The sequence below is a fragment of the Cydia strobilella genome, chromosome 26 (genome assembly GCF_947568885.1).
Source record: "Cydia strobilella chromosome 26, ilCydStro3.1, whole genome shotgun sequence".
Lineage (NCBI taxonomy): Eukaryota > Metazoa > Arthropoda > Insecta > Lepidoptera > Tortricidae > Cydia > Cydia strobilella.
This window is the reverse complement of record NC_086066.1, coordinates 2173266-2201142: the sequence shown is the minus strand read 5'-3', so window position 1 is coordinate 2201142 and position 27877 is coordinate 2173266. Positions and strand designations below refer to the sequence as shown.

Sequence of the window (27877 nt, the reverse complement as noted above, 5' to 3'; positions counted from 1 at the left end):
CACAACACGCACCGGAGTTTCGTCCCAGGATTTACAGGAGTGATTCTCAAAAAAGTGGCGTCGGCACGTCGGCAGGTAAAAGTTAACGAAAAATATATTTTTGTACTTTTTTCACTTTTAAGAATGAAAAATATTTTACAGTACATATGGTGCTGCTTTCTCGCACTAGTGCCTAAAACAGCACTTTTCGTGCATATGTCGAAAGTTTAAAGGGCCATATGTACTGTAAAACGTTGTACGATACACGTGCGAATAGGTAATTCGCAACTCCCTGCGGTCGTGTTTTAATTTATCGCCACTCGTTTCTAATTTCCTCTTTTCCGCACTTGTACCGTAAACTATTTCCCCTCACTAGCTCGGAAAGCCTCTTTAAAACAAGCGGGTAAAAACGCATTTTATCCACTAGTGGGGAAAGTAGTTTGAGTAGCTTTTGACAGATAACAACCCGTAAACCTTCATAATATTTCGATAAGTAATGCAAATATTAAGATCAGTCAGATAATCATAATAGCTTGTTTAACATCACCTTGAGCGACGCAACCGATTGCCTGTCTGAGCGAAACAGGCAGCTCATTCCACAGCTTCACTGAACGCACTGCGATTTCTGCGAAGGACTTGTTGTATCCACGAGATTTGTGAGGGGGGATGGCAATTCTCATATAATAGGTATATGATAGTATTTATATCCATGCAGTTAGCTGGAGCCGAACTACTATTAATTAATAACGTGAATCGGAGATCTACTTGTTCGGTGTACTCCTCAATTAAGCTCTTCTGATGAAGAATGAAGGAACTCCAGGATAGTACTAATCTTCTTTTAATTAACTTAATAATTAATAGGTATAAGTAACGTTTAGGTACTCGATATATCTATATAAAATAATTGATATGTCAATTCAATTCAATTCAATATTCAATATATTCTTTATTCAAATAGGCCTAGCAACAAGCACTTTTAAATTGTCAAGTTTTAAATATTACCTTAATCTAAATATCAGAGCAATTTATTGATGCAGTTATTATTATTCTTAAAAACATTGAATTATTATAGATATGTCAAACTTAATAATAAGAATTCACAAAAGGATCGTCAAACACCAAAATTGTATAAAAAATACTAGTCTAGAAACTTTCTAGAATAAAAATCTAAATGTCAAAAAATACGGATTACCTAATATAGGTATTCATTGAATTATCAATTTCATCATTATTGATACAATAATAAATAATTAATTATTTTCAATCACAATCCCACGGTGTTTCATCATTCATGTAGTCTTGTGTGCTATAATAGGCTTTAGAGATAAGTTTACGTTTTACATATTTTTTAAATTTATTAACAGATAATTCAGTGATGATATTTGGAAGTTTATTATAAAATCTTACACAGTTACCCATGAATGATATTTTAATTTTATGGAGCCGAGTGAAGGGTACTGCAAGCTTATGCTTATTTCTAGTATTAATGTTATGTATGTCACTGTTTTTCTTAAAACTGGCAATGTTTTTATGTACATACAGAATATTCTCAAAAATATATTGACAGTGCACTGTATATTATGTCAATTTCCTTAAATTTATCTCTAAGTGAGTCTCTATGGTTCATTTTATATATTGCTCGAATAGCCCTCTTCTGCAGAACAAAAATGGTATTTATCTCTGAAGCACCGCCCCACAGTAAAATACCATATGACATAACGCTATGGAAGTAACTAAAATATACTAATCGAGCTGTTTTCACATCAGTGAACTGACGGATTGTGCTCTATGTCTATTCGAAAGAGTATCAATATGGGGACCCCATTGGAGTTTAGAATCTAAAGTTATACCAAGAAAAACTGTACTATCAACCAATTCCAATTCCTCGTCCTTCACAATGACACTTGTTTGCACAAGCCTTACGTTACTACTAGTGACAAACTTAATACATTTAGTCTTTTTCTCATTTAGCAACAAGTTATTAACATTGAACCAATTTACTACTTCTGAAATAGCATCGTTTACATCACTGTAAGCTTGTTGCTGTCGTTTGACTTTGGAAATAAGTGAGGTATCGTCTGCAAACAATACTATATCATGGTGGGTCTTAAGGTATGGCAGGTCATTAATGTAGATAAGGAACAGGAACGGCCCCAATATTGATCCCTGCGGTACACCCATAGAGACCAATGACCCCGGTGATCGTTGTCCATTCACATCGACCCTTTGTATTCTACCGTGTAAGTAGGACTTAATTAAGTTCAGTGCCGATCCTCTTACTCCATAAAAGTGCAGTTTCCTGATCAATGTTTCATGACAGACGCAATCGAAGGCCTTAGATAAATCACAGAAGATACCCAAAGCATCCTGCGACTCCTCCCAGGCATCGAAGATCTGTTTAATTAGCTCAACACCAGCGTCGGTTGTTGAGCGACCCCGTGTAAAACCAATATGTGTAGCCGCTTCGGCTGTACGGTGCAGTCTAAATGTAGGTACGCGGAACGGGGAGCCGTGACGTATGTGTGTGACGTCATGTGTCGTCAACCGGTCTTCGCTGGTACTTATGTTGCGCCAACACTACTATAAAATCGAGCGTCATCAAAGTCGTCATCATCATCATATCAGCCCTTTATCGCCCACTGTTGAGCATAAGCCTCTCTTAGTACGCTTGTCCCGGTCCTGAGCTAATCTCATCCAGAAGTGACCCGCAATCTTCCGGATGTCGTCCAACCAACGAGCCAACGGACGCCAAATCGTGCATGCGTGCTGGCGGGGAAGGACGAATAGGTATCCAGTATATCCACAGCCCCTTAAACATGTAGGTACCTACTTAGATATTATACTATACGATAATATATGCACGGGTTACACAAAACCTTTACAAAGTATACACTGAAACCTTCCTCATGAATTACTCTATTGATAGGTGAAAACCGCATCATAAACCGTTGCGTAGTTTTAAGAATCTAAGCATACATAGGGGCAGACAGCGGAAAGCGACTTTGTTTTATACTACGTAGTGACATTACATACAATCGTCATCAGATGTATTTATCGAAGCAGCCAACTTGTACTGTAACTTATTTTTTAATACAGTTGCTCAAAAAGTGCTACTTTCGTAGCTGTTTAGCGTGTGGAAAGTCGGTTTTCGCGAACTAGTGCTTTTTACTTTTTCAATTTTTTAAATGTATACTTGTTCCAACTCATGACTACTTATTGATGAGTATATATATTAGTATTATATTAGTTTCCTTTATTTTATTTATTTATTTTTTATTTTATTTTATTTATTTGGGGCATCAAATTTAAACGACGTAATCAACATAAAAACCTACTGTTAATGTAAGAATACGAAAAATATACATATTTTATAATTTAATTACTTACCTCATCATCATTATAACACGTTTATTTTTTAATATTGAATATTGAAAAATCGTTCTTAATACTCGTAAGTTGTCTGAATGGAACGGAATGGCTGCCGAAACGTCTGTCAAAGAAGAGGCGTTTTTTCTTAATGTTACTACCTACTAAGAGGCGTTTTAAGTTTCCAAAGTTTTTATTCCTTACTTGTTGTTTTTATTATTTTTTCGCAACTGTATTAAAAAACGTCGTTAGATACACGTGCGGAAATGTCATACTTTCCGCACTAGCATCGAAATGTACTATTAATAATAGACGTTTTGTTCCGGTTTTTTTGAACACCTTTGACGCTTCAATATATCAGATTGACTGTACGCTTGAAAACTACCCTCATTTCATTATGTAGTCCTGTGAAAAAGGAACTAATCTAAGGTATATAAGTGAAAATAACCAGTTTTTAAAAGCTTTATTCCATATTATCTTGACTAATAACAATTAAAAAAATCAGTTTTTAACACCATACTCCGCCACAAACGTCCTAATTTCTTTGGCCCTTAGTTTAATAATAAATCCGTCGTCATCATACTTCTTACCCTCTTTGGCTATATTCACGCCTTCGCTCCCATACTCTTTGTTAAAACTTTCAGAAAACTCTTCATCTGTATTCCATTCCCACTGTTTATAGTCTTCAAACCAAATATTAGCCGCTAAAGTAGTTTCTTTTATCGATCTAATCTCAATAGTATTAAAAACTTTAGTCAAATCTACAGAAAGATAATCAGGGGACAATTGTTTATCTAAATAATTTTCGAAACGTATCAAAATCTTATTATTCCACGGCTCCAAAGTTAACAAATGAACGCCTTTAGGAAGATCAGTTTTTAGAAAACTGTGTACGTTTGTCATAGTTTTGAATTTGTCTAAACTGAAAGGTGCTTCTGCTACAAAAAATTGCGGAATAGAGAAAAATCTTAGACTTGTTTCAGCAGTATTTATTAAGTTTTCTTTAGTTTTAGAAACGACTTGTAACCTTACTTTATCAATGCTATACAATCCTTTGCCTCCAGCAGTTTCGTTCAACGCTTCATCTACCCCAAAAGAATCATCACGTTTTAGCCTTCGGTGCTGCATAATTTCAAAACAGCCATCTTCAAGCGACGCGCCACCTCTAGCCCTATCCACATTTACAACTACCCTCAAATCTTTATCTTCTATATACATCTCTTGAACTACCGGGTAATAATTGCCAGAAATCGGTTCAGCTAAAGTAAGATTCCATTGCGGGCGAGTGTTTCTAATTCTTTTTAACATCTGTCTACCATTTGAGTCTGTATAAAAAGCGCCATCAGTTTTTAAGTCAGTTTGGAATCTAAGGACATATTCTCTGCCTAAATCTATGCTTAAAGTAGTGTAAAAGTACAAAGTATTGTCTTTTAAGCCGACAGTGACAGAGACAGAGTCATCGTAGTGTATGTGGACCTCCTGCAGCACTGATTGGACGACGTTGGTGACGGGGAAGTCATGGAAAGTGTGGAGGACCGGGGTGGAGGTCATGTTGGGGCGGAAGACGTAGGCGCCCGACGAGCGGTTGGCTGCTATCTGGAAAGAAAGATTGGATATGAAAATAAAACATACATTGTTAGTTAGGCGAAGATAAAAGAAATAAAATGGACTCTATGCAGTCTAAATTAACTGAGCCGATTTCGCAGCGACAAAATGGGGAAACGGCACATCGTTTTATAGGAATTTGACGATTCATACCACACTATTGCTTGAGTCGTTTTGAAGCACTGTATGTGATTTTGTACCAATTTTGTACTAAAATGACACATCGGTCGGACATTTTGGGGCAAACGAATTCACTACTAATATTATAAATTAACTCTGTCTGTATCTTTTCACGAGATAGATTTAATCCCTGGTTACATAGAATAGGTTTTGTCCCGACTATCATCCCTTAAGGGAGTGTAAATGGTGGAATTTACTATGAGTTTGGATTTAAAAATACTAATTCTACGCAATAGAAGCTAATACCTCATTGTTTCCCTCGAAGGCGGAGTAGTAGCCAGGCACAGCAAGGAAGCTGAGCGTAGTGCCGTCAGTCCTGGACGTGTAGTTCATCCGACCACTGTCTTTGTTGATAGATAGGATGATGTACTGTAATATAGTTATTTATTTTAGTCAAATATAGATACAAGATCGTTGACCAGCATACATCGGCGTTGTCGGTGCGGGAATGATTTGAGTGAGAGTAGAGATTAACAGATAGATTAGTCTGAAAAAACATCATATAGGTAATGCGTAATTAATAATAGTCTGCCCTCTCTGAATTTTATACACACTGATACAATTTTATTTACACCACACAAGCTCGTAAAGACCCTCTTTATCTTTCACAAACGGAAGAGAAAGTTGCATTTTATCCACAAAAGTAGCGAAGTAATTTGATGCAAATTTTGAGTTGATTTCCAATGTCGGCGAGTTGAATTGACTTTTAAATGATGAATTTCAATAATAGGTAGTAAATAGCATTTTTTTGGGTTTGATTTGTAATGTTTTACAAGTAGTATTTACCTAGCGTTGGTGTGGTGAAAAAAAAAAATGTCTTTCACTTGGTAGCAGAGTTTGTTTAAATATAAAAAAAGTATTATGTTTAATTTAATCTTGCGATCGAAATCAGCGAGCCAAATTGGCGTTTGCGTCCGCACGGCCTGATTTGATCGGACAATTTAATCAGATTGGCGAAAAATTGTCCCGTCTGGACTCGACTTCAGCATGGTGCGGCAAGCAACATCACTGGTATTCTGCCAGTGCCTTACATAAAATAATATATGCAAGTTATGCAACGCTTTTTTTTAAACAGTTGATGCAAGAAATAAAAACTATACTGTGCAATTTGTGTGCCTATGTGTGTGTGAGTGTGTGTGTTCTTTCTTATGGCCTTTTGGTAACATTATAGCATGGTAGTAAACATGGGGCATTTTCTATGAAAAGAGACCTTATTGTCGATGGCGCTTCCGCGCGCAGCGCATTTATATCGGAGCATCGTTAATAATGGCGTAAGCGCCATCGACAATAAGGTCCCTTTTTATAGAAAATACTACATATGAAGAGGTATATGCGGGTGCTGGCAATGTAAATCTAGCTAGTTAATAGCTATATACATATGCTGTGTGTGGTTAACTTACGTCGTTCTCCAGTACTATGTCTCGCGAACCTTCATCGTCGCTCGTTACCGTTTTGCTGTCGCTGTCTCGCGCCGTTTCTGAATGTTATTTATGAAGGTTATTTTATTAGTAGTATTCGTGAGAGGGATTTCTGTGACAGTACATAGTTGCCAAATAACGTAAAGGGAAAAAATCCCTGCTGTCGCTGTTACGAATAGTTCTGAATGTTCACGCTGAAACTCGAGTAAATCCATCTGCCAGATTATGCGATTTTGTTATTAAGAAACAGGGTTCACAAAGACCTAGCTTATAAGTTTACCACATGTACAACTACCTACTTTGTACTACTAAATATTGAGTATTGAGTAAGAAAAGGTAATTAACGTACCTAGATGGATTTACCCGAGTTTGACGTTAAACGACACAATTATTACTTATAACACCCGTTTAATAAGTAAGTCGAAGCTCTCGCAGTGAACCTTAGTGTCTTATTTAGGGTTCCGTACCCAAAGAGTAAAAACGGGACCCTATTACTCAGACTTCGCTCTCTGTCTGTCTGTCTGTCCGTCTGTCACCAGGCTGTATCTCATGAACCGTGATAGCAAGACAGTCGAAATTTTCACACATACCTATGTATTTCTGTTGCCGCTATAACAACAAATACTAAAAACAGAATAAAATAAATATTTAAGGGGGGCTCCCATACAACAAACGTGATTTTTTTGCCGTTTTTATAGATAAAGGTACGGAGTCCGACTCGCACTTGGCCGGTTTTTTTGGTTTATGTATGTGTACATCCCGATTTATTAAAGAGGATGTTTTTTTTGAAATGGTATAGCTATGTTGTACCCATTCCAGAAACCCGGAGAAATAGAGGAAAATAAAGTGATTTGGGTATTTTTTATAATATACTAGCTGTTGCCCGCGACTTCGTACGCGTGGATTTGTATGTTGGTGGTTATATATTTTACATGAGCATAGAGTATTATGCAGCAAAAGATATTAAGTAGGGACAGTCAATCATCATCACCACATAGTATAAAACAAAGTCGCTTCCTACTGTCTGTCTGTCCCTATGTATGCTTAGATCTTTAAAACTACGCAACGGATTTTGATGCGGGTTTTTTTAATAGATAGAGTGATTCAAGGGGAAGGTTTATATGATCAGCATTGCACCCGTGCAAAGCCGGGGCGGGTCGCTAAGTTGTTAATAATTATAGAAAGCGTGAAGTTTACTTTCACAAACTACGAAGTTGCAAGCCTCTAACTGAAAAAAAAGTGTTCTCGATATAGTCCCTCTCTATCAACCCTCTTAGAAGATTTTTAAGTCCATTATTTAAAAAAAAGTTTCGCTCCCGATGCAAACTTTAAAAAACGGTGAAATCAGTTTTCGTCTAGGTATTTTAATATAATGCCCTTTTACCAAGTTTCAATTTCCTAGCTTAAAAGAAAACTTGTACCACATATAAACTTACATCTCCTTTTTAACCCCCTTAGGGGTTGAATTTTTTAAGAACGTTGAAATAACTTTTTTGTAATCTTATACAATGCCTTTCTAAGAAGTTTCAAAGCATTTGTAATGGGCTCATACTTTCAACCCCTTTTTAACCCTTTTAGGGGATAAACATTTAAAAACGCTAAAATTTTATTTTCTTGAATTTTAATAAAATAAAATAAATAAATTTTAATTTTTGAAAACGCTGAAATTAATTTCCTTGTATTCTAATAATATATCTTTTACCTTTGTACAAAGATTAAAGTCCCGCACTCAAAAAAAGGTATGATCTCTGTCATTACAGTCCAAACCCGTCAACCCCAAATTAGTTTTTTCTCTTTTCAATAAATATATTTCTACGAAGTTTCAAAAAGTACCTAGCTTAAAATAAGATTAGGACCCCTACAAACTTTCAATCCCTTCTTAACCCCCTTAGGAGTTGAATTTTCAAAAACGTCGAAATTACATTTTTTTGTATTATGGCTTTCTAAGAGGTTTTAAAGTATTTGTAATGGATTCAAACTTTCAACCCCTTTTTAACCCTGTTAGGGGATGAATTTTTAAAAACGCTGAAATTACTTTTCCTGTATTCTAATAATATGTCCATATACAAAGTTTCAAGTCCCGCGCTTAATAAAATTTTTGGTCTCCATACAAACTTTCAACCCCTTTTTCACCACCTTAGGAGATGAATTTTTAAGAATTAATTTCCTTGTATTCTAATAATATATCTTCTAACAAAGGTTCAAATTGCTAGCTTAAAATAGAACTTGAACCCCATACAAACTTTGGACCCTCATTTCATCCCCTTAGGGAATGAATTTTCAAAAATCCCTTAGTGGATACTAATGTTATAAAAACTACCTATTGTGAAAAATTCAGCTCTCTAGGTCGAACGGTTTGGGCTGGGCGTTGATTTAAGTGAGTCAGTCAGTCAGTCAGGACTTTTACGTTTATATATATAGAAGATAGATGAACTCGTGCATTTTCTCTCGAGTGCAACTACGGATGAACATTTGGCATGTTACAGTAAGAAGCTTAGAACCCGAATTTAGGACATGGGTCATGAGAAATCATTTCTCCCGGGAATTATCCTCTATGAGGACAAGAAGAGATGATGTGGAAGATTAAAAGTTAGTAGGTATGGGAGTACTAACATAATTTAACTCACCTTCATTTATATTAATTAGAATGATAATCGTATGTTTTCTTAGTGTCTTTTTTCTTTCGTACCTTTTTTAACGTAGAAGTTTTGATAACCAAGCCCGGGAAAGTTTTTCCCGTAGAAGTATAGGCTGTGCGTGGCGTTGGATTGTCTGGTTGGCATTGAAAGGAGTTCTGATGGTAGTTTCTGTGTTCCGCAGGGTATGCTGGTACCTGAAAAAAAAATAGCATACAATCAGTTAACGCTTTGCTTTGTTTTGTCTAAGCTTAAAAATAAATTATCACCGCGGCAAGGTGCCGTAGGTGCTGGCAGCGTTACCCAGCTGAATTGCAATGCTAATGCGCTGTGCGAGGAAGCTGCCAGCTTTACGGTCCCCGGTCGGATCCACCAGCCTCTTCGACAAGGCCCTGTAGAAGGTGATGAGAGGTCTGGGCACTGGGACTGGGATCCCACGGGCTGAGCGTTTCAACACCGAAAGATGGTGAGATGGTAAGGTTTTGTGTTAGATGCTGCCTGATTCATTTTGACTGAGAGGTGATGGGTTAAAATTAAACCCTGGTTCAAAGTTAAATTTCATTTGATATTTTCCCAGGGGCTCTTTGGATAAAGGAAATTATCTAACATGTTTATATTCCTAATGAACACTATTTATATTCCTGGCGTTGTTCTGGCTTTTTGGCACGGCTCATGGGAGCCTGGGGTTGAAGGTCCGCTTGACAACTAATCCCACTAGACTTATATTGACCGGGATATAGACCGTGATTACCTTTTGTATAAACCTTACCTTACCTTGTGTTACCTTTTGTCAATATAAGTCTAGTGAAACTAACCGTGAATCATTCAAAACTCTAACTAATCCCACGTTGGAGTAGGCACTAGTTTTTACGAAAGCGACCATCTGACCGTCCAAGGGGGAGAATAGGCCTTGTAGGGATTAGTCCGCTTTCCTCACGATGTTTTCCTTCACCGAAACTGGTACCTAAATATGAGGAAAATTTGATATGAGGAACATATTTATAGTATTGAAATTAACAGCAAAAATAATAAATCAATAAATAAATATTAAATAAATAAATATTAAATTAATTAGCAGTTTAAAAACTACCTTCCATCTTATTGTTGCACTGTATCATTTATCGATAGTGTATAAAATAAATTAGTCTCCTGTTGATATTTTTTATCTTGGTTCTTAGATACGATAGAAATAGAACTTAATACCAGTCGCGTCGTAAACTGAGTATCCATCGCCGATGACAGGCAAGTCTATCTTCAGCGTGGATTTGGGCATCACTTGGCTGTTGAAAACGGTCACCTGCCAAAGTTATAGTCATTAACACAAGTCCAATAGGTCATGATAGGGTAGTACTATCAACTAGTGGCTCTGTGAGCTGTAGACCTCGCGAGCATAACTTAAAACTGAATAAATGCGTGTTGGGTCGGCAACGCGCATGTAATATCTCTGGTGTTGCAGACGTCCATAGGCTACGGTAACTGCTTACCACCAGGCGGGCCGTATGCTTGATTGCTACCGACGTGGTATAAAAAACCGGACGTGCGATTCGGACTCGCCCACCGAGGGTTCCGTAATTTTTAGTATTTGTTGTTGTAGCGGCAATAGAAATACATCATCTGTGAAAATTTCAACTGTCTAGCTATCACGGTTCCTGAGATACAGCCTGGTGACAGACAGACAGATGGACAGACGGACAGACGGACAGACGGACAGACGGACAGACGGACAGACGGACAGACGGACAGACGGACAGACGGACAGACGGACAGACGGACAGCGGAATCTTAGTAATAGGGTCCCGTTTTTACCCTTTGGGTACGGAGTCCTAAAAATGTACGGCTCCGCCTTTTGGAAAAACATCCAAAAACGGTCATCAAAAATATATATTTACCGAATCATCGAACTGCTTACAAAATTTTACGAGAATCGGTTGAGAATTGCGACCTGTAGAATTTATGCCCAAGCTATTTAGTATTTCACTCTTTATGAAATGTCAAAACTTTCTGTACTATGAATGACAAGAGAGAAGAATGTTACGTTATGATTTAGTCTATAGTTTTACTTAATTAATATTGTATTCTGTCTGCACACCTATTATTAACGAAAATACTATACCATTATAATCCATTTACAAACAATAATTAAAACTAATAATCTAAAACTAATAAACTAAAGGTCTAATATGCGCCTCCACCCTGCATCGTACCCGGCTCAAAAGTCCCCATGATGCCTGCAGCATTCCCTCGCTGCACTGCAATTGAGATCTGTTGAACCAGGTACGATCCAGAGCGGATTTACAGTTTTACTTTATGGTTAGGTTAGGTTAGGTTTATGTATAGTCCTTGCATATGTTGTGGACACTGTGGTGCCGGCGAAGTTGCCGCGCTTGGTGAAATTTTACCAGACTCACCCATTTTCAAATTTAACATGTATTATTTTATACTTCTGACACCATATTTGTTAATTTAATCACTATTTGGAGAATAGTAAATTATAAGACAAATACAAAACTATAGACTAAATCATAACGTAACAGAGAGGACGGTGACATCACAGTGAATCCACTTCTTTTTAGGCCGCGGACTGGACGCCAGCGGGCAGCGGGGCGACAAGCGGCATTTCATAGCATTATTAGCATTGAACTGAATGAATTAAGATCGAGCTACTTCGTGTGGCAAACCGATTCTTTTTGCGTAAACCCAGCTAAAGTCACATTTGGACAGTCAAGTGAGGGAGTGTCTTTATAGGTAAACGTATAATCTACTCACGACAAAGGCCTGGCTGCGCTCGGTGACGCTGCATTGGGATTGGTTGAACTCGCAGCGTTCATAGACTAGACTCGCCTCTGGCATGAGCAGCTTGCTGTAAACATTACAATATGCTTGATTTTTAGCGTTTAGAGGTTGGTGGAATCCAAGCAGAAAGGCGTGCTATTCTCAAACCGAAAGTCGCCGGTTCGAACTGACAGAGTATTAGAGATCGGCCGAATATGGAATTTGCCGAATACGAATATTCAGCCGAATTATTAGGTTCATCAGTATCAATCTAATAAACCATTTCAAAACAAAAAGTGTATTGCTCTTCAATTTATAACTAATATTATAAGCAGGAGTTGAATATAGAGTTCCGGTTAATCCGGTTATAATATTAGCTGAAAATCGTTCCGTTTCCGTTTGCCGCGACTTCTATTGTCGAGTAGTAGTACTGAGAGTTCCGCTACAGGATGCGCCTCATACCGAGTACATAACGAGTTATAATAAGCCGCGAGTACATAACGAGTTATAATAAGCCGCGAGTACATAACGAGTTATAATAAGCCACGTAAGCTTCAGGAAGGCTGAGTTGGTTAAATAAATAAGTGTACCTTAAGTTACTCGAAGGCTTGGCGACCGAAGAGATACCTACATCCAACAACCGATGTCTGACTATCAGTTCGACTACTAACAGTAAACTTACTTGAAAGCCTGGTTGCCGATGGCATAAGCGTCGTCGACCGCCCGCGAAACGATACGCTCGTAGTCATGGGCTACGTGTTGCTTCTCAGTGCCCGTGATGGCGTCGTGATGCTGCATCATACCTGGAAGAGCAAGCAAAATGTCACTAGGGTCATGAGGAGGGTAACATAATATATAACAGCGGTACCTACTCAACCTGCGGCCCGCTGGGTGACCCTGGTATGTATCCTGTAGGATGTCCCTAGCCATTGGACAAAGCCGAAATGTACGTATGGTTTAGGGTATTTAGAACCATTATACAAATTATCATAACAACCGGTGTAGCGATTACGAAGAAATTAACAAATTACGACTTTTTACTTTGGAGCAGCCTGGTCCAAAGTTCTGTGTTGTGTGCTGTGTGTGTGTGTGTTGTTAGTAGCTCCTGAGGTCATAATAGATGGTTTCCTAATGGAAAAGCGGGCTCGGGAGTATTGTTATACTTAATGGGAGACTCCAGCCTTTTCTTAAATAAGTGTTAAAAAATGGGTCAGTTCCACAATTCGCTTCGCTAACAGCACCCGATAGAGGTGAAAACAATATGTAGGTACTTACCCACAGCACTCTTTAGCTCATTTAGAATGACCATGTTGGATTCGGGCAGATTCGTTAAGCTTTGCAATATTTTGAAGGTCTGAGAAAAAAAAACATTAAATATAGAATTATGTCTAAACAAACCAAACTGTCTATCTTATACATGGAGTCTGGGGACAAAACAAAGAGGCACGGCCGTACCATCCTATTCTCGAAGCCACTCAGGCCATTTGCAGTCCTGTAATTTTCCTTACTTTTGTCACTGACACACTCACTCACTAACCGATCATCACAATTCTAAGGTACTTCTAGCAGACCAACAAGCTTCACATTATAAACATAAGTAGTTTTTAGCTTATCAAGCCCTAAAAAACCTAAAAATATTGCAATCACGTTTTAAAGATTTGAGAACTGCGTAAGTTAGTTTGTAATCCCATATAAATATATGCTCTTACAAAGTTACTTTAGCAGTTCCTACAAGTAGTAGGTAATTAAAGGTCTACGATGTACGATGTGAGTATGAAAATCTGTGTAGTTATAATATGTGTATAGTTTATGAGTATTATATGGTATGGCTATGAGTATGGTAAGGATATGAATATGGTATAGGTATGAGTGCGGGTATGGTGTGGGATGAGTAAGGGTATGAGTATTTCGTGTGCATGCTAGAGGGAGATACCTGTAGATAGTTGTTGGCCTCTCTCTCCATCCACTTGGTGGTGGGGCGGGAGGTGTAGTAGCCAGTCCAGTAGGCGTGCGAGTCAGATCCGTACGGGAAGAAGTCATCTTGCTTGATGGGTAAGGTTGGGCTGCAGAAACACAATGATAATAAATTAAGAGGAAATAGTACATTGCGCAACGAGGGGGGTAAGTGAAAATATGCAAACGAGGTCTTTGATGCACGACAGCCGCAGGCTGGAGTGCATTAAAGACTTGAGATTGCAATATACTTACCCCCGGATTTACACACAATGTTTTTCATCACACTAGCGAAGAAAAACCTAAATTTGAAGCGATTCTATACGGTGACATTTCAAATATTCGTCCACCATATTTTGATTCTTTGACAGGTTAGGCATCGAAGGCCCAGACCTATCCGGCATTCAGCCACGCTTGAAAATTGTGTAAAAATATTTTAAACGGCTATTTAATTAATCAAAATCAATATTTCTTAACATCATCAATAAAAATAAATGATAAACGTCAGTATTTTAAAAGTAAAACTCAAATATACCTACTGGGTTCGTATGAATTAGTGATACAATTAAAAAAAAACTCCCTCCCCTAACCTAACCAGGTATAAGATTATTAATTACGATTGGCAAAAGTTAGAAAGTCTTTCGTAGGACAATCGATCCATTTTTACAACAAAATACCTAGTCACATAACAGATTTACCATATCATCAATTTAAAAGAGTTGTAAAAACCACTTTAACTAAGAAAGCCTACTATAAAATATCAGATTATTTAACTGATAAAAATGTTTGGGCTGATTGTGATATTGTAGCGTAAAGAGTAGATACTAAGTCTGTATAAATGTTAATTATTACTACTAATAATATGTAACAATAATATAATGTACACGACGGACACAAGTGTATCTTGTATATCTATGTGGGAAATAAATAATAAAAAATTAAATAAAAAATTAAAACAACAGGTTTTTCATGTGCGTCACTTCACTGTACATTAGTTTGTTATTAATAAAACAAAGATCAGTTCATGTCCTCATGAGTTCAATAGCGGTAATGGGTTGAAACGAAAATGCAACCATCGCTTTTGATTGGAAACCGCCGGATGAAAGCCGGAGTGGCTCCGGGCGGCCTGTACACAGTGTACACTCTTGGCGACGGTCCCTCGAGAGCGAGCTACGAGGGGTCGGGCTGAAGTGGGGCGAGGCCAGAGGGGTCGCTGAAGACAGGAAGGCGTGGCGCGAGCTTGTGAAGACCCTCGGCACCTCTCGGGTGCCTTAAGACAACAACAACAATAGGTTGAAAGAAACTAACTTGGCATCCTTGACTGCCTTCAAGTAGCAGGCAGGAGTGGAGTAGAACAGCTTCACGTTCAGATTCTCCTTGATCGCTTTTAGGTTGGTGTATCTGTGAAAACAAATAATATTTTCGTTATTTTATCGGTAAATAGCGCAGTTAGCCCTCTTAAATATATTCGTTGCCATGGTTACGTTTCCCTGGACAAATCTTAAACCCCTGATTTTCATGATTTTTTGTGGTAGCATGTCTCTCCCTGAGGCTGCATTTCCACCAGATATATGCGAGTATGCGTAGCAGGATACAACAGCAACATGCAAAGCAAGCAAAGGAATGTTGTTAGGTAGTTCATGAATACATATTTAATTAATTCAAGACAGAAAATCAGGTGACCCAATTATCAAATTAAGTATGTTTGGAGAAAAAAGAAACCCTCTTTTTTAAATATGGCGTATAAAACATTGTTTTAACCGTCTCTATGGAGAGACTAAGAATAGAAGTAAGGATTTTTTGGCTATAATAGGGACAAGCTGAACAGTTTTCCAGTTAAGTCCGATAACCTGTTCTCGTGTTAATCATACAAGCTATGTATTATACCCAGTGTGTGATTAGTTTTTTATGTTACCTTTTATGTTAAATAAAGATATATTTTTTTAATTATTTAAATGCAAAATAGGTAAGCATTTCTCTACAATCTCACATGCACATACATACATACATATAATCACGCCTATTTCCCGGAGGGGTAGGCAGAGACCACGGATTTCGACTTGCTACGATCCTGACATACCTCTTTCGCTTCCTTCACTTTCATAACATTCCTCATACACGCTCGCCGGTTTAGGTAATCTCACATGATGGTACGTAAAGTGGGAATGAGGTAGAAGATAGAGTATAATTTGTTTAAAATCTGTGTAAGACCATTAAACGACGTATTAAAGCGTTCCTGTGCGTTCAAAATGTATCTCACTTGATAGGTTTGTACAAATTGTCGAACCACATTAAACTCCACCAAATCATACTAAAAAGTGGAAAGAAAATTAAATTAAATTAGATTAAATTAAATAATTATTTAATTCAGAAATTCAATTTCCATAATATATTAGTAACTTATTCTATTAACTATTAACCTATGTTAGTGACAATATCTATGTAAAAAGAAAAGTATATTGTATATGAAAAGTTTGACGGAGTTTGAGAACGACCGTCCTATGAAAGGTAAGTGGCTCGCACGCTTTGTTTGTTACTGCAAACTGCAAACTGCAAAGAGAGTTACTGTTTTTCGATTTCTGGAAGAGGGTTGAAGCGATTTGTTTTTTTTTTATTGAAATACCTATACCATGTTAACCAAAAATTATCTTTTGGTTAACATGGTTAAGGAATTAATTTCAGGACCATTTCGCACATTGTCACAGTGACAATTTAATAGTATGAGGTCCCCAGCGACGTTCATATTGATTGTCAACGAGACGAGGTACGAAATGGCACTGTAATTAAATTTTTTGATCTCATGAATCTAAGCTAATTAAATACCGCATATGAAAAATATGTATATTTCTTAGGTGACCTGATTTTTCGAAATTTCTTGATTTAATTACCTATATTGTTTGTAGTCAGCAGCAGAAGTTGCTAAGCGGGAGAGGTGTTCAAAATGATCTTGACGCGATATTATTGTTAAGAGAATAAAAACATGTCAAGGTAATTTTGAACAATTCGCCTGCTGCTAACTGTATATTTGCAGTTATATATGTATATTTAAAGTTACGTAAATAAGCGTGATACATCAAGCAGCTTCCATGTAGCTAATACCAAACTGTGTCTGTAATCGTGCAATTAGGAGAAAATCCGTGCAATAATACTCAACAACAACAACTGTGCATGATCTTGTATAATTTGTGTGCACTTACTTTATAAGCTTGTCAATGTTGTTAAACCACAGAGACGCGTCCAAATAGTTGAAGTCATCCCCCATCGTCACCAGGATGTTGTTGGTTCGGTAGGCTTTCGACATGTTTGCGGCTACCTCTAGGAACGTTGCCACCTGCAAGCGCGTTGCTGTTATCGACGCGACAACGACATGATAGAGCAAATGTCACTCTTGCTAACAAAACATAGGGTTACATTCTCTTTTTAGGGTTCCGTACCCAAAGGGTAAAAACGGGACCCTATTACTAAGACTCCACTATCCGTCTGTCTGTCTGTCACCAGGCTGTATCTCATGAACCTTGATAGCTAAACAGTTGAAATTTTCACTGATGTATTTCTGTTGCCGCTATAACAACATCAGATACTAAAAACAGAATAAAATATATGTTTAAGTGGGCCTCCCATACAACAAACGTAACTTTTTTTGCCGTTTTTTGCGTAATGGTACGGAACCCTTCGTGTGTTGTAAAGTACGATAAGTTTACGTTCCGTTAAAAAAACTACAAGAACAAATACAAACTTAAAAGCTATTTTACCTCTACATATAAAAATGCAAATTCACAACCTTGGCACTACTGACAAAACTGGCTACCAGACTATAGTAAAACGTAGTAATTATATTCTCTTCGGACTATAGGTTTGAATACGTACTAGGATAATAAGAAGATAAATAGAGTTAAACCAAACTAACTCTGCAGCGAATTTGATAACACAGACTGTGGAAGGGTTATTTTAATTAAACGTCATCTTGTCAAAGATATTTGAAGTTATCACTCTCTGCTGCCTAACTAACTAACTGTTACCTTAGCGTCGAGATTGTACATAGGCGAGGAGACATCGTCTATAATCGGCTCGCCGTCGCATAACACGTCGAAACAGAATCCGGCAGGGGGTTGGTACAAGTTGTACAACACGCCGGTGAAGATGTCGGATGACTTGCCTGGAACAACAATTAAACTTAGTTTTTTATGTCTGTTTTTTGTCGAATTTAAACTGTTGTGAGACATACTAATATTAAATATTCTATATATATATATATATATATATATATATATATATATATATATATATATTATTATATATTATTATTCTGTTTTTTGTGTGTCGTTTGTCGTTTTTTTAGCGTCCAATGATTTTTTCTGTATGTCTTCTTTTCCATATGTAGGTAATATGTTGTGGCGTTAAATACAGTAGATTGTACAACAAGGGCATAAAGCGATCCATATCTATCCGAGGCAATTTATTGGTCCGAGCGACTTTTCACTTCGATTGTGAGTAAAATATACATGCAAAAATATCCAATAAAATAAATAAAATAAAAAAGCCTTTTATTTCCAAATTACAATTATTTTACATTAGAAGTTTTAGCGTATTGGTTAGTAAGTTTCTTATAGTTAGTAGTTAGTGTTAGGTTTATGTATTCTATTTACTATCTATTTATTTAATTTGGACCCCTCTTTGGGTGTAGGCCTCCTCCAATTCTCTCCATTTCTGCCTGTCTTCCGCTTTGTTTAGCCAGTCTTTCCCTGCAGTTTCTTTTATGTCGTCCAGCCATCGTTTATATGGCTTTCCTACTTTCCTTTTGCCAATAGGGCCTTTCCATTTCGTTGCCAATATTGTCCATCTATGGTCTTTATACCGTGCGATGTGTCCTGCCCACCGCCATTTTAATTTGAGGGCTTGAGTTAGTGCGTCTTGTAACTTTGTTTTTTCTCTTATAGATGTACTCTTTATTTTTTGTATCTTTTTTATGTTGAGCATGCTCCTCTCCATGGCTCTTTAGGTGGTTCTCAATATCCAATATTGTAGGTTATTTTACCGTATTTATTCAAGACTAAAGAAAATCCCATCAAAAACATTACATGTAAAAAGATGCAAGTCTCGCAACGCAATTCTTGCACTACAAAAAGTTTTGAGATGTAGGTCATGTGATACCAAGTCGGTTATTAGTCAGTGCCAGGGGGTGTAAAACCGTATCAATACATAGGTACTAGATATCTTTAATTTTTAATACGTACATAGAGTAACTTATACTAGAGCGGTACTGTCATAGTAAATTTTGTAACCCCAGTAAATTCACTGCCATCTGTCGACGACACTTTAAAACTAAAAATGAAGATTTATAAAAATACGATAGAATGTATTTAAATATAGATAAATGATTTTTTTTATTTGCATTAACTATTTTTATGATTTTGACCCATGTTCTTTCACTGATATGCGTTAAAATTGTTAAATAACAAACGAAACCGTCAACGCCATCTATACGACTGTAGGCCAAAACTAGTAGCGCCCTCTGATCGAGAATCAAATTTTCTTGATTTTCGAGGCACGTTTTTTCCTTAGACTGTATCCATCTATTACGGAGTTATATCTATCTTTGATACGTATAATGACTTGGCAATCGCACATAATGCTTTACTCGTACCGTACTCGTAATTATGTTCCTCATCAAACTGCATGTGATTAGCGCTAGCGTTATGTTCAATTATAATTATTTATATTTTCTCAAACATGCAATGAAATGTCGTCATTACGTGCGTTATAACAGGCTTCAAAGTATCACGTTTCGGGCGGAGTAACGAGCAACTCGAGGTAACGTTAAGGAATGTCATACAAAATTGCAGGCCTAAGCCAGGAAGTAAATTTGAATGTAAACATGGCGTCTGTGTTCATGAAGAGGCTAAACAGCTGAATTATATTTTTTTTATTTTTTCATCTGTATCTCCTAAACCGTGCCTCGTAGCGCAAAATAATCAAATTTTCGTTCCCATTTAAGAAACACCTAATTAATATAAAAAAAATATATATAGGGCTGTATCTTCTAAAACGTGCGTCGTAGCGGCTTATTTCATCTTATTTCACAACTAGTTATTGATAAATACCAGTTATTTCACTAATTCTTTAAGATTTAAAGCATATTTTTGGTAGATCGCGCATATTTCACAAAATCTATTATAAAATTTTGGTCCCCGCTTGGGCGATTTATACATACCTACCCGCCATATTTGTGTCATTTTCAACCAAAAAGGTACTTATTGTCGCTTGTCAGTAAGGCGATATTTCCATATAGCTTCAATTAGAAATCGACCTTATCGACAAGCGACAATGTGGTTGTTGTTTTGGTTGAAAACGTCACATTTATAGTTCAAATACTCGCAACTTTTACCATGGGACCAACCACGAAATGTAGTTATCGCGAAAAAAAAAATTACTCTCCCATAGATAAAAAATATTTTTTTGGAGAAAAAACCTGACAAATATTTTTGTGGCTTAAAGCATGATAATAAGATATTACCATAGCCTATCGACGCTGATAGCTCTAGTAGTGTCACACGTGCGTTGCTGTTTTAAAACCTGTACAAAAGCTTTCTTACACACCCTATAGACACTGTCGTACGGGTCGCTGATTCTTAAAAAGCTTTATACAAAAGATCAATAAAAATGGGTTACTTTGTATAAATATTTCTATACAAAAGGAACCGTTTTCATTGCTCTGAAATGTATTAAAACGTGTTATTCCTTCTAACCGAGATCGTCGCTCCGACTAGCACCTACATAGTTCGCAATTTCCTTCTGTCTTCTAATCTGCTCACCTGGTACTTTCGCGACATTTAGATGATCCTTTTTCAATACAATTTCGATGATTAAACATGCAAAAAGCTTGATGATAAGCTGTTAGTTCACCTATGAATGCCTCACGGGTGTCACATGTGTATTTCTCCATGTTAGTCAAGGTTTGAAGTATGGGGTTCTTCAAAAAACTTGTATAAAACACCATCTTCTCACCTAGATCGTCGCTTCCTCGCCACAGCATCTCCATAGTTCGCTCTTTGAGCCGCAGAGCCTTGTCCTGGTAGTCGATGCGGCCGAGGAACAGGCCGTCATAGCCCATGGACGCCAGATTGGCGGCGAACTCCCGCGAGTGCCCGAACGGGTCGATCTGCCAGCCGACACGCGGACGCCCACAGTCGCCGAACGTGTCATTTAATTTTCTGGAAGTAAGTAAGAAATCAATTTAATAAATAGAAACCGGCCAAAAGAACACCGAAATAAATTAATAGTTTAAAAAACACTAGAAAAAAACGCTTTGACCTTTCTCACAAGTGCAAACACGACTATGATACCATATTCCATCATGGAATGCCAGTGCCTATCTTCCGGCTTCATCATCAGACCTTGAAACCTAATCGTGGTCAAAGTTCATTACAAGACTTTTCTAACAAATCCAAACACAGCTATGATACGATGTTCCATCATGAAGTTCCAGTTTATATCTTCCGGCTCCATCATCAGATCAGTTCGACAGTACCATATTATTGTATTGTTATCAGCTGCCCATTTTCATGACACTACAATCCTTGGAAGATGGTCAAATTAGTTACCTTAGATTCCATTACATAGTTACATACAGGTCGAGCTAATAAAAGCGTGTTAAAAAATAATACAGGAAGTGTTTGTCGGACAGAACCAAACCAAATACAAAAAGTATAAAATTTCTGTTTCCGCCCGGGATCGAACCGGGGGCCTTGTGCGTGTGAAGCACACGTGATAACCGCTACACTACGGAAACTTCAAAGTGCATGACGAAATTATAGACCAATAGATATGCTCAGCACGAGTGTAGGTACCGAGACAATACCGCGCCGTGATCACGCCTGAGATATACCTATGTACTACTCGTCTCTTACTAATTATAAATAAATAATAATTAATAAATATTAGGGGACATCTTACACAAATCAACCTAGCCCCATAGTAAGCAAAGCTTGTACTTTGGGTGCTAGGCGACGATATACATTGTTTTTTATATATTTAAATATAGGGTGGGCCTGTGATAAATTCTCTTTTCGTATCGTCTTTCGTTAAAATGCATTTATCATTGGCCCACCCTATACATACTTATATACATAGAAAACACCCATGACTGAGGAACAAATATTTCTGTTCATCACACAAATAAATGCCCTTACCGGGATACGATCCCAGGACCATCGGCTTCACAGGCAGGGTCACCCACTAGGCCAGACCGGTCGTCAAGGCCTAGGGTTCCGTATTTTTTAGTATTTGTTGTTATAGCGGTAACAGAAATACATCTTCTGTGAAAATTTCAACTGTCTAGCTAATGAGATAGTGGAGTCTTAGTAATAGGGTCCCGTTTTTACCCTTTGGGTACGGAACCGTAGAAAAGATAAAAAGAGTACTCACTGTAGTCCCCAAGTGAACTGGTCAACAGTGCTCTGATAGTGGCTGGCTGCTTCATCGTTCATACTCCAAGCCCCTCCCACGAACTGCAGCCGCCCCTGCCTCACCAGGGTGTGAACCTGGGACTTCACGGACGCAGGCTGGGCCACCCACCACTTCCAGAAGAACGCTGTTTCTACGTAGATGAATCTGTAAGTAAAATCGGTTTTAATTAACTTGTCAATAAATAGGCAATTAATTATATTTACATTATGTTGTCCTATTATAAGAATAAAGCTATATATAGGTGCTCCCTAACATAAATAAATAATACAGTAGTAAAATTGTCTTCGGTTACCGCGATAGTTACTCATGAAATCAAATAATAGTTTTATTTTATACTACTGTATAATATAAAACTATGAAAACGGATTATATCGCGTATATTGAATTTATAATACATCCCGCCGTTTCGAACCCTTTACAGCGTTCGTGGTCAACGGGTGACTCCCCCGGGGACCGAGGGTTCGAAACGTCGGGATGTATTATAAATTCAATATACGCGATATAATCCGTTTTCATCATAGTTTTTATATTATACAGTAGTATTTTAACTAAGAACAGCTGTAAAAACCGACCAAGTGCGAGTCGGACTCGCGTTCCAAGGGTTCCGTACATTACAGAATTAAAACAATGTATTTTTTATGTGAAATGTCTTTAAAAAACCCCTAGGGGTCGGATCAAAAACTAAGTAATAAAGTCCGACTCACGCTTGACTGCACATTTCTAATAGCTTTTCCGGTGATCTATAGGGAAAGATCTATTTTGTGTATTTTTTTCAAAAATTTTGACCCAGTAGTTTCGGAGATAAAGAGGGGGGAATGGTCATTTTTTGCCTATTTTCTTGAATAACTTTTAAACTATTAATCTAAAAATTATAAATTATAATTTAATTTAATCCTGTTTCGAAAGATGGCAGTAAATTTACTGTGACTACAAAATTTACTTTGGCAATACGCCTCTATGCTCTTTGGTAGTAGCGATTGGACCGGTGATCCGTGAAGTCGCATTAAGTTCGGTCTTGCCGAGGGTTGTGAATTTTTTGATTTTTCTGTAATACAACATTTTTTTGGAATGTTTACATAACTCACTTTCTTTTGGGGTCTAACCATAGTTCTTTCACGACTGAATTCAGGATACACTCGACGCAGGCCTTCTGAATGGTGTTTCGACCTGAAACGAATTGGTGTAAAATATATAAAATAATTTGCAATAAATCAACAAATTCGGTGGTTGCGAGCGGCACAGGATCGGTCGGAGTGGCGAGCCTTGGGGGTGGCCTATGTCCAGCAGTGGACGTCTGTCGGCTGACATGATGATGATGATGATGAAATCAACAAAATCTGCGAGAAGTTCTTAATTAGTGTAGGTATTAAATTTGCTACTGAAATTTGATATATACTTATGAAAAATCGTTGGCTATGCAATAGTATGATAACCTAGAGTTATTTGAGTAAATCTAATGATGGAGACTGAAGATGGCCACAAGAAGTAGTACCTAGGTGACTAGGTAGTACAACGCAACCTCATTGAATTTGGTTTGTTATAATGTCTAAAGGTAGGTCATATTTTTACTCTGTTCGAGTAAAAGTACTTACGAATTTTTACCATATAAAACACCCTCCATTTTGAAAGTCGGTTAATAGCCTCGGCCGAAGCGACGCGCGCGACTCGCGCGAGGCACGTCTACACTGGCCGTTTTGTGCGCGAGGAAATTGCCTGCAATTGCCTGCATGCCTGCAATTACCTATATGCAAGCTGTCTCCGCGTCGGTACTGAAACAACTCACTTCCATAGTAGTACTGGTCGAGAGTCTTTAGCCAGCCGACGTCACCGTGCGTGTGTGCAACTACCTATATGCAAGCTGTCTCCGCGTCGGTACTGAAACAACTCACTTCCATAGTAGTACTGGTCGAGAGTCTTTAGCCAGCCGACGTCACCGTGCGTGTGTGCAACTACCTATATGCAAGCTGTCTCCGCGTCGGTACTGAAACAACTCACTTTCATAGTAGTACTGGTCGAGAGTCTTTAGCCAGCCGACGTCACCGTGCGTGTGTGCAACTACCTATATGCAAGCTGTCTCCGCGTCGGTACTGAAACAACTCACTTTCATAGTAGTACTGGTCGAGAGTCTTTAGCCAGCCGACGTCACCGTGCGTGTGTGCAACTACCTATATGCAAGCTGTCTCCGCGTCGGTACTGAAACAACTCACTTTCATAGTAGTACTGGTCGAGAGTCTTTAGCCAGCCGACGTCACCGTGCGTGTGTGCAACTACCTATATGCAAGCTGTCTCCGCGTCGGTACTGAAACAACTCACTTTCATAGTAGTACTGGTCGAGAGTCTTTAGCCAGCCGACGTCACCGTGCGTGTGTGCAACTACCTATATGCAAGCTGTCTCCGTGTCGGTACTGAAACAACTCACTTCCATAGTAGTACTGGTCGAGAGTCTTTAGCCAGCCGACGTCACCGTGCGTGTGTGCAACTACCTATATGCAAGCTGTCTCCGTGTCGGTACTGAAACAACTCACTTCCATAGTAGTACTGGTCGAGAGTCTTTAGCCAGCCGACGTCATCATGTGTGTGCGATACTAAATGCACGTTGAGGACTCCTGGCTCTGCGTCGGTACAGCTCTGAAACAAAAACATAGGTGCATATGTCAGGGATCGAATACCGGTATTTTCATCCAAATTATAATCTATCTCGGTTTCTCAGACATATTTTTCCAGTTTATTAAGTCAGTAAACCCAACCCAAATCAATCCCGGCCTATTGCTCTGCTACCATCAGTGTCAAAAAAAATTGAAAAAACTATGGCAAACAGGTTATATAAGTTTCTCGAAAAATATAACATCTTAGACTCAAATCAACACGGATTTCGAAAACGCCATTCAACGGCTTTAGCAGTATACAAATATATAACACATATCTTAGAGCACTTAAATATAAAACAATATAGTATAGGGCTACTCTTAGACATGATTAAGGCATACGACAAAGTATCCCATGAGATCTTATTGACTAAACTATACGGCATGGGAGTACGCGGCATGGCCTACAAATGGTTCCAATCATACCTACAGAATCGGAAACAATATGTCCAAATAGATTATTACGACCACCAGCCGACAGGTAGCGAGCGTAAACTCTCAGCTACGTCAGACCACTTGCTCCCTCCCTCAAGGAAGTATTTTGGCCTGTACCCAATTCTTAGTCTGGAAGAGATCGCTTTTTAGCGATAAGACCGCCTGTTGTTACTTGGTTTTATTTTTTCTTTAAATATTTCTCTGTAGTTTTACATGTATGTAAAATGTATAATTTTGGTGCAATAAAGAATATTTACTTACTTACTTACTTAGCGTATATCAACGATCTGCCCAAATTTTTTGATGAAAATACGAAATGTGTCATGTTTGCAGACGACGTCTCTGTGCTGTTTAGCGCTACGGACAGTACCGAAGCTAACCTAAAACTCTCGACCCTTTTACACACTGTCAAAAAATGGCTGCCGAGCATAATTTAGATATAAACCTACAGAAAACAAAAATTATTCAATTTAAACCGACACAGAAGAAACCATTAGAATTGCAACTACAAATAAATAACAATACAATAGAAGAGGTTTAGAGGTAAATGATTTCAAACTGTTGGGTACATCGAACATATACACACAGAACAGATATTTTCATACATTTTCATTTTTAGTTTTAGACTGTTACGTATTATCTTTATTTGTCTTTCATGGACCGACTTACTATACGCGACGTGTCCAAAATTACCGCCTTCTGCATCTGACCCTTGATCCAACTACCTAGCGAGAGTCTCTCTAAGTATTGTAACGTTAATTTTTCTTTAGTTTAATATTCTTGCCAACCGATAAGTACCGATGTCGATATTGTCGATACTATCGACTTTTCCAATCGCGGCCGCGAACCGGCTTCTTGTTTACGCGATAGCCGGCGCCATGTTATAACGGGCCGCCGCAGCCGCCATTGGAGATCTGACTGCAGCGCTGTACGCACGTCGCTCGTGCATGAGAGCGCTAACGGCCGCGCCTTGTCTCGCGATGCCGAAAGTAATACTACTTGTATAGGGAACATGTGCTCTTCCACTGCTGTGCCACTAAGTTTCCGATATAATCAAGTGTGTCTGTTTTCCCCCGCTTTGGGTAAGTTTGAACACTTAAATACCTCTCTTAGGTTTAAGTTTTCTCTGTTCCGTAGCTTGCTACTTTATCATACAGCCTTATGCTTTACGCTACGCCAAAATGGCGAACTATGATTTTGAATGTTAATGTACCACTGTACCATAGATGTAAAATATATTCTTAGCCTAAGTATGTGATTTTAATCTGTAATTATCATGCGTAAGACTATAACTAAATATTAATGTTCTAGCTTCCATAATATTGCACTTTGCCAATTGCAACCTTACGCTTATGTTCCTAAGCCTTTTTATCTCCGTTCTGAATCTCCATGTATCGACCGCCACAGACAAACTGAACCTAGATTAAATAACCACCAGAATGTCTTATGCTGTCAAGACATGAGCCGTAATATAAGGCGGGACGCTCCATGGAACTAATTTTACTGCGGAGTCTTAACACAGTGGAATACAATTCCAGGGTCTACCCTACGGCTAACTGGTTGTTCAACCTCCGCGCCTGTGCTCCTCTCGCTGTCCAGCGCTAAACGCCGGGCTGCCACTACGCCAGGAACGCCAGACCAGGACAGTAATATCCGGCTACACACCGATCCAAGTGCCGTCACCAAAAAGGCTAACGACCCACGCGATTAAGCCCCAATAAAACACTATTTTTTGTAGCCTAGGCCTTGTCACTCATCTGCCCTAGATACCTAACGCTACAGTATTGATCGAGATACTTCGCTATAGCCGTACGCTGACACGACTATAGGAACAATGATCGTCGAGTCAACATCCCACATGGCGGTTATCTCGTTAGCCAAGAAAAACTGTTAGACTATAATTATTATTATTTGTAGAATTTTCTGATGTGTTGTAATAATTTGTCTAATTATTCATATTGACTATTGATTATCGATTTTCAGACAATACTCAATACTCAATAAAGATATTGAGTATTGTCTGAAACAAGGCATAATCACCGTAGTCACACTGCTGTGATGACTAAGCCTTATATATAACTGCGGCACTCGCCATCTCTCGGAGTGATCACGTCAATAGGCGCGGGCACCGTAGTCACCAATTCGACTACGCCCAGCAACAGCATAAGGCGTAGCCACTATTAGTCAATCGCCTACGCCTACGCCCGTCATTTAGAAGTACTCACATCGTAACCGCAGCTTTCACCATCTCTCGGAGTGATCTCGTCGAAGGGCGTAGGCACCGTAGACACCAGCCCGACTACGCCTAGCAACAGCAACCAACGCTGCATTTCCTGAAATTAAAATATTATTAATATTGTATCTTTGCCATCTAGGCACAATGGTGTTCCGGACCTTTGGGTGGCGTGCGCGGAGCTTCGGC

At 38.3% G+C, this 27877-nt stretch overlaps 1 protein-coding gene and 1 non-coding gene across 2 annotated transcripts; both read right to left on the bottom strand.

Moving 5' to 3' along the window:
• Nucleotides 1-3794: 3794 nt before the first annotated feature.
• On the bottom strand, nt 3795-27785 carry LOC134753035 (lysosomal alpha-mannosidase-like). Its single transcript, XM_063688796.1, has 17 exons — nt 27681-27785; nt 24901-25003; nt 23461-23542; nt 22334-22519; nt 20915-21120; nt 17929-18065; nt 17107-17240; nt 15218-15310; nt 13890-14019; nt 13232-13310; nt 12639-12759; nt 11951-12044; nt 10388-10481; nt 9223-9381; nt 6531-6607; nt 5377-5499; nt 3795-4941 (listed from the first exon to the last, which is right to left on the bottom strand). The coding sequence occupies exons 1-17, from the start codon at nt 27783-27785 to the stop codon at nt 3847-3849; spliced, it is 3018 nt and encodes a 1005-aa protein (XP_063544866.1). The 3' UTR covers nt 3795-3846.
• Trnav-cac (transfer RNA valine (anticodon CAC)) lies at nt 21626-21698 on the bottom strand. The gene has a single exon. It is a non-coding gene; the product is annotated as a tRNA-Val (tRNA).
• Nucleotides 27786-27877: the final 92 nt, after the last annotated feature.

What these genes read in the sequence shown, in the direction of transcription:
- LOC134753035 (XM_063688796.1), bottom strand. Translation starts at nt 27,785, where the DNA reads ATGCAGCGTTGGTTGCTGTTGCTAGGCGTAGTCGGGCTGGTGTCTACG. An exon ending in AAGGCAGTCAAGGATGCCAA is followed by an intron (nt 14,020 to 15,217) that starts GTTAGTTTCTTT and finishes GTGTTTCTGCAG; the next exon opens with CCCAACCTTACCCATCAAGC. An exon ending in TGAGCTAAAGAGTGCTGTGG is followed by an intron (nt 12,760 to 13,231) that starts GTAAGTACCTAC and finishes TTGCTCTTCCAG; the next exon opens with GTATGATGCAGCATCACGAC.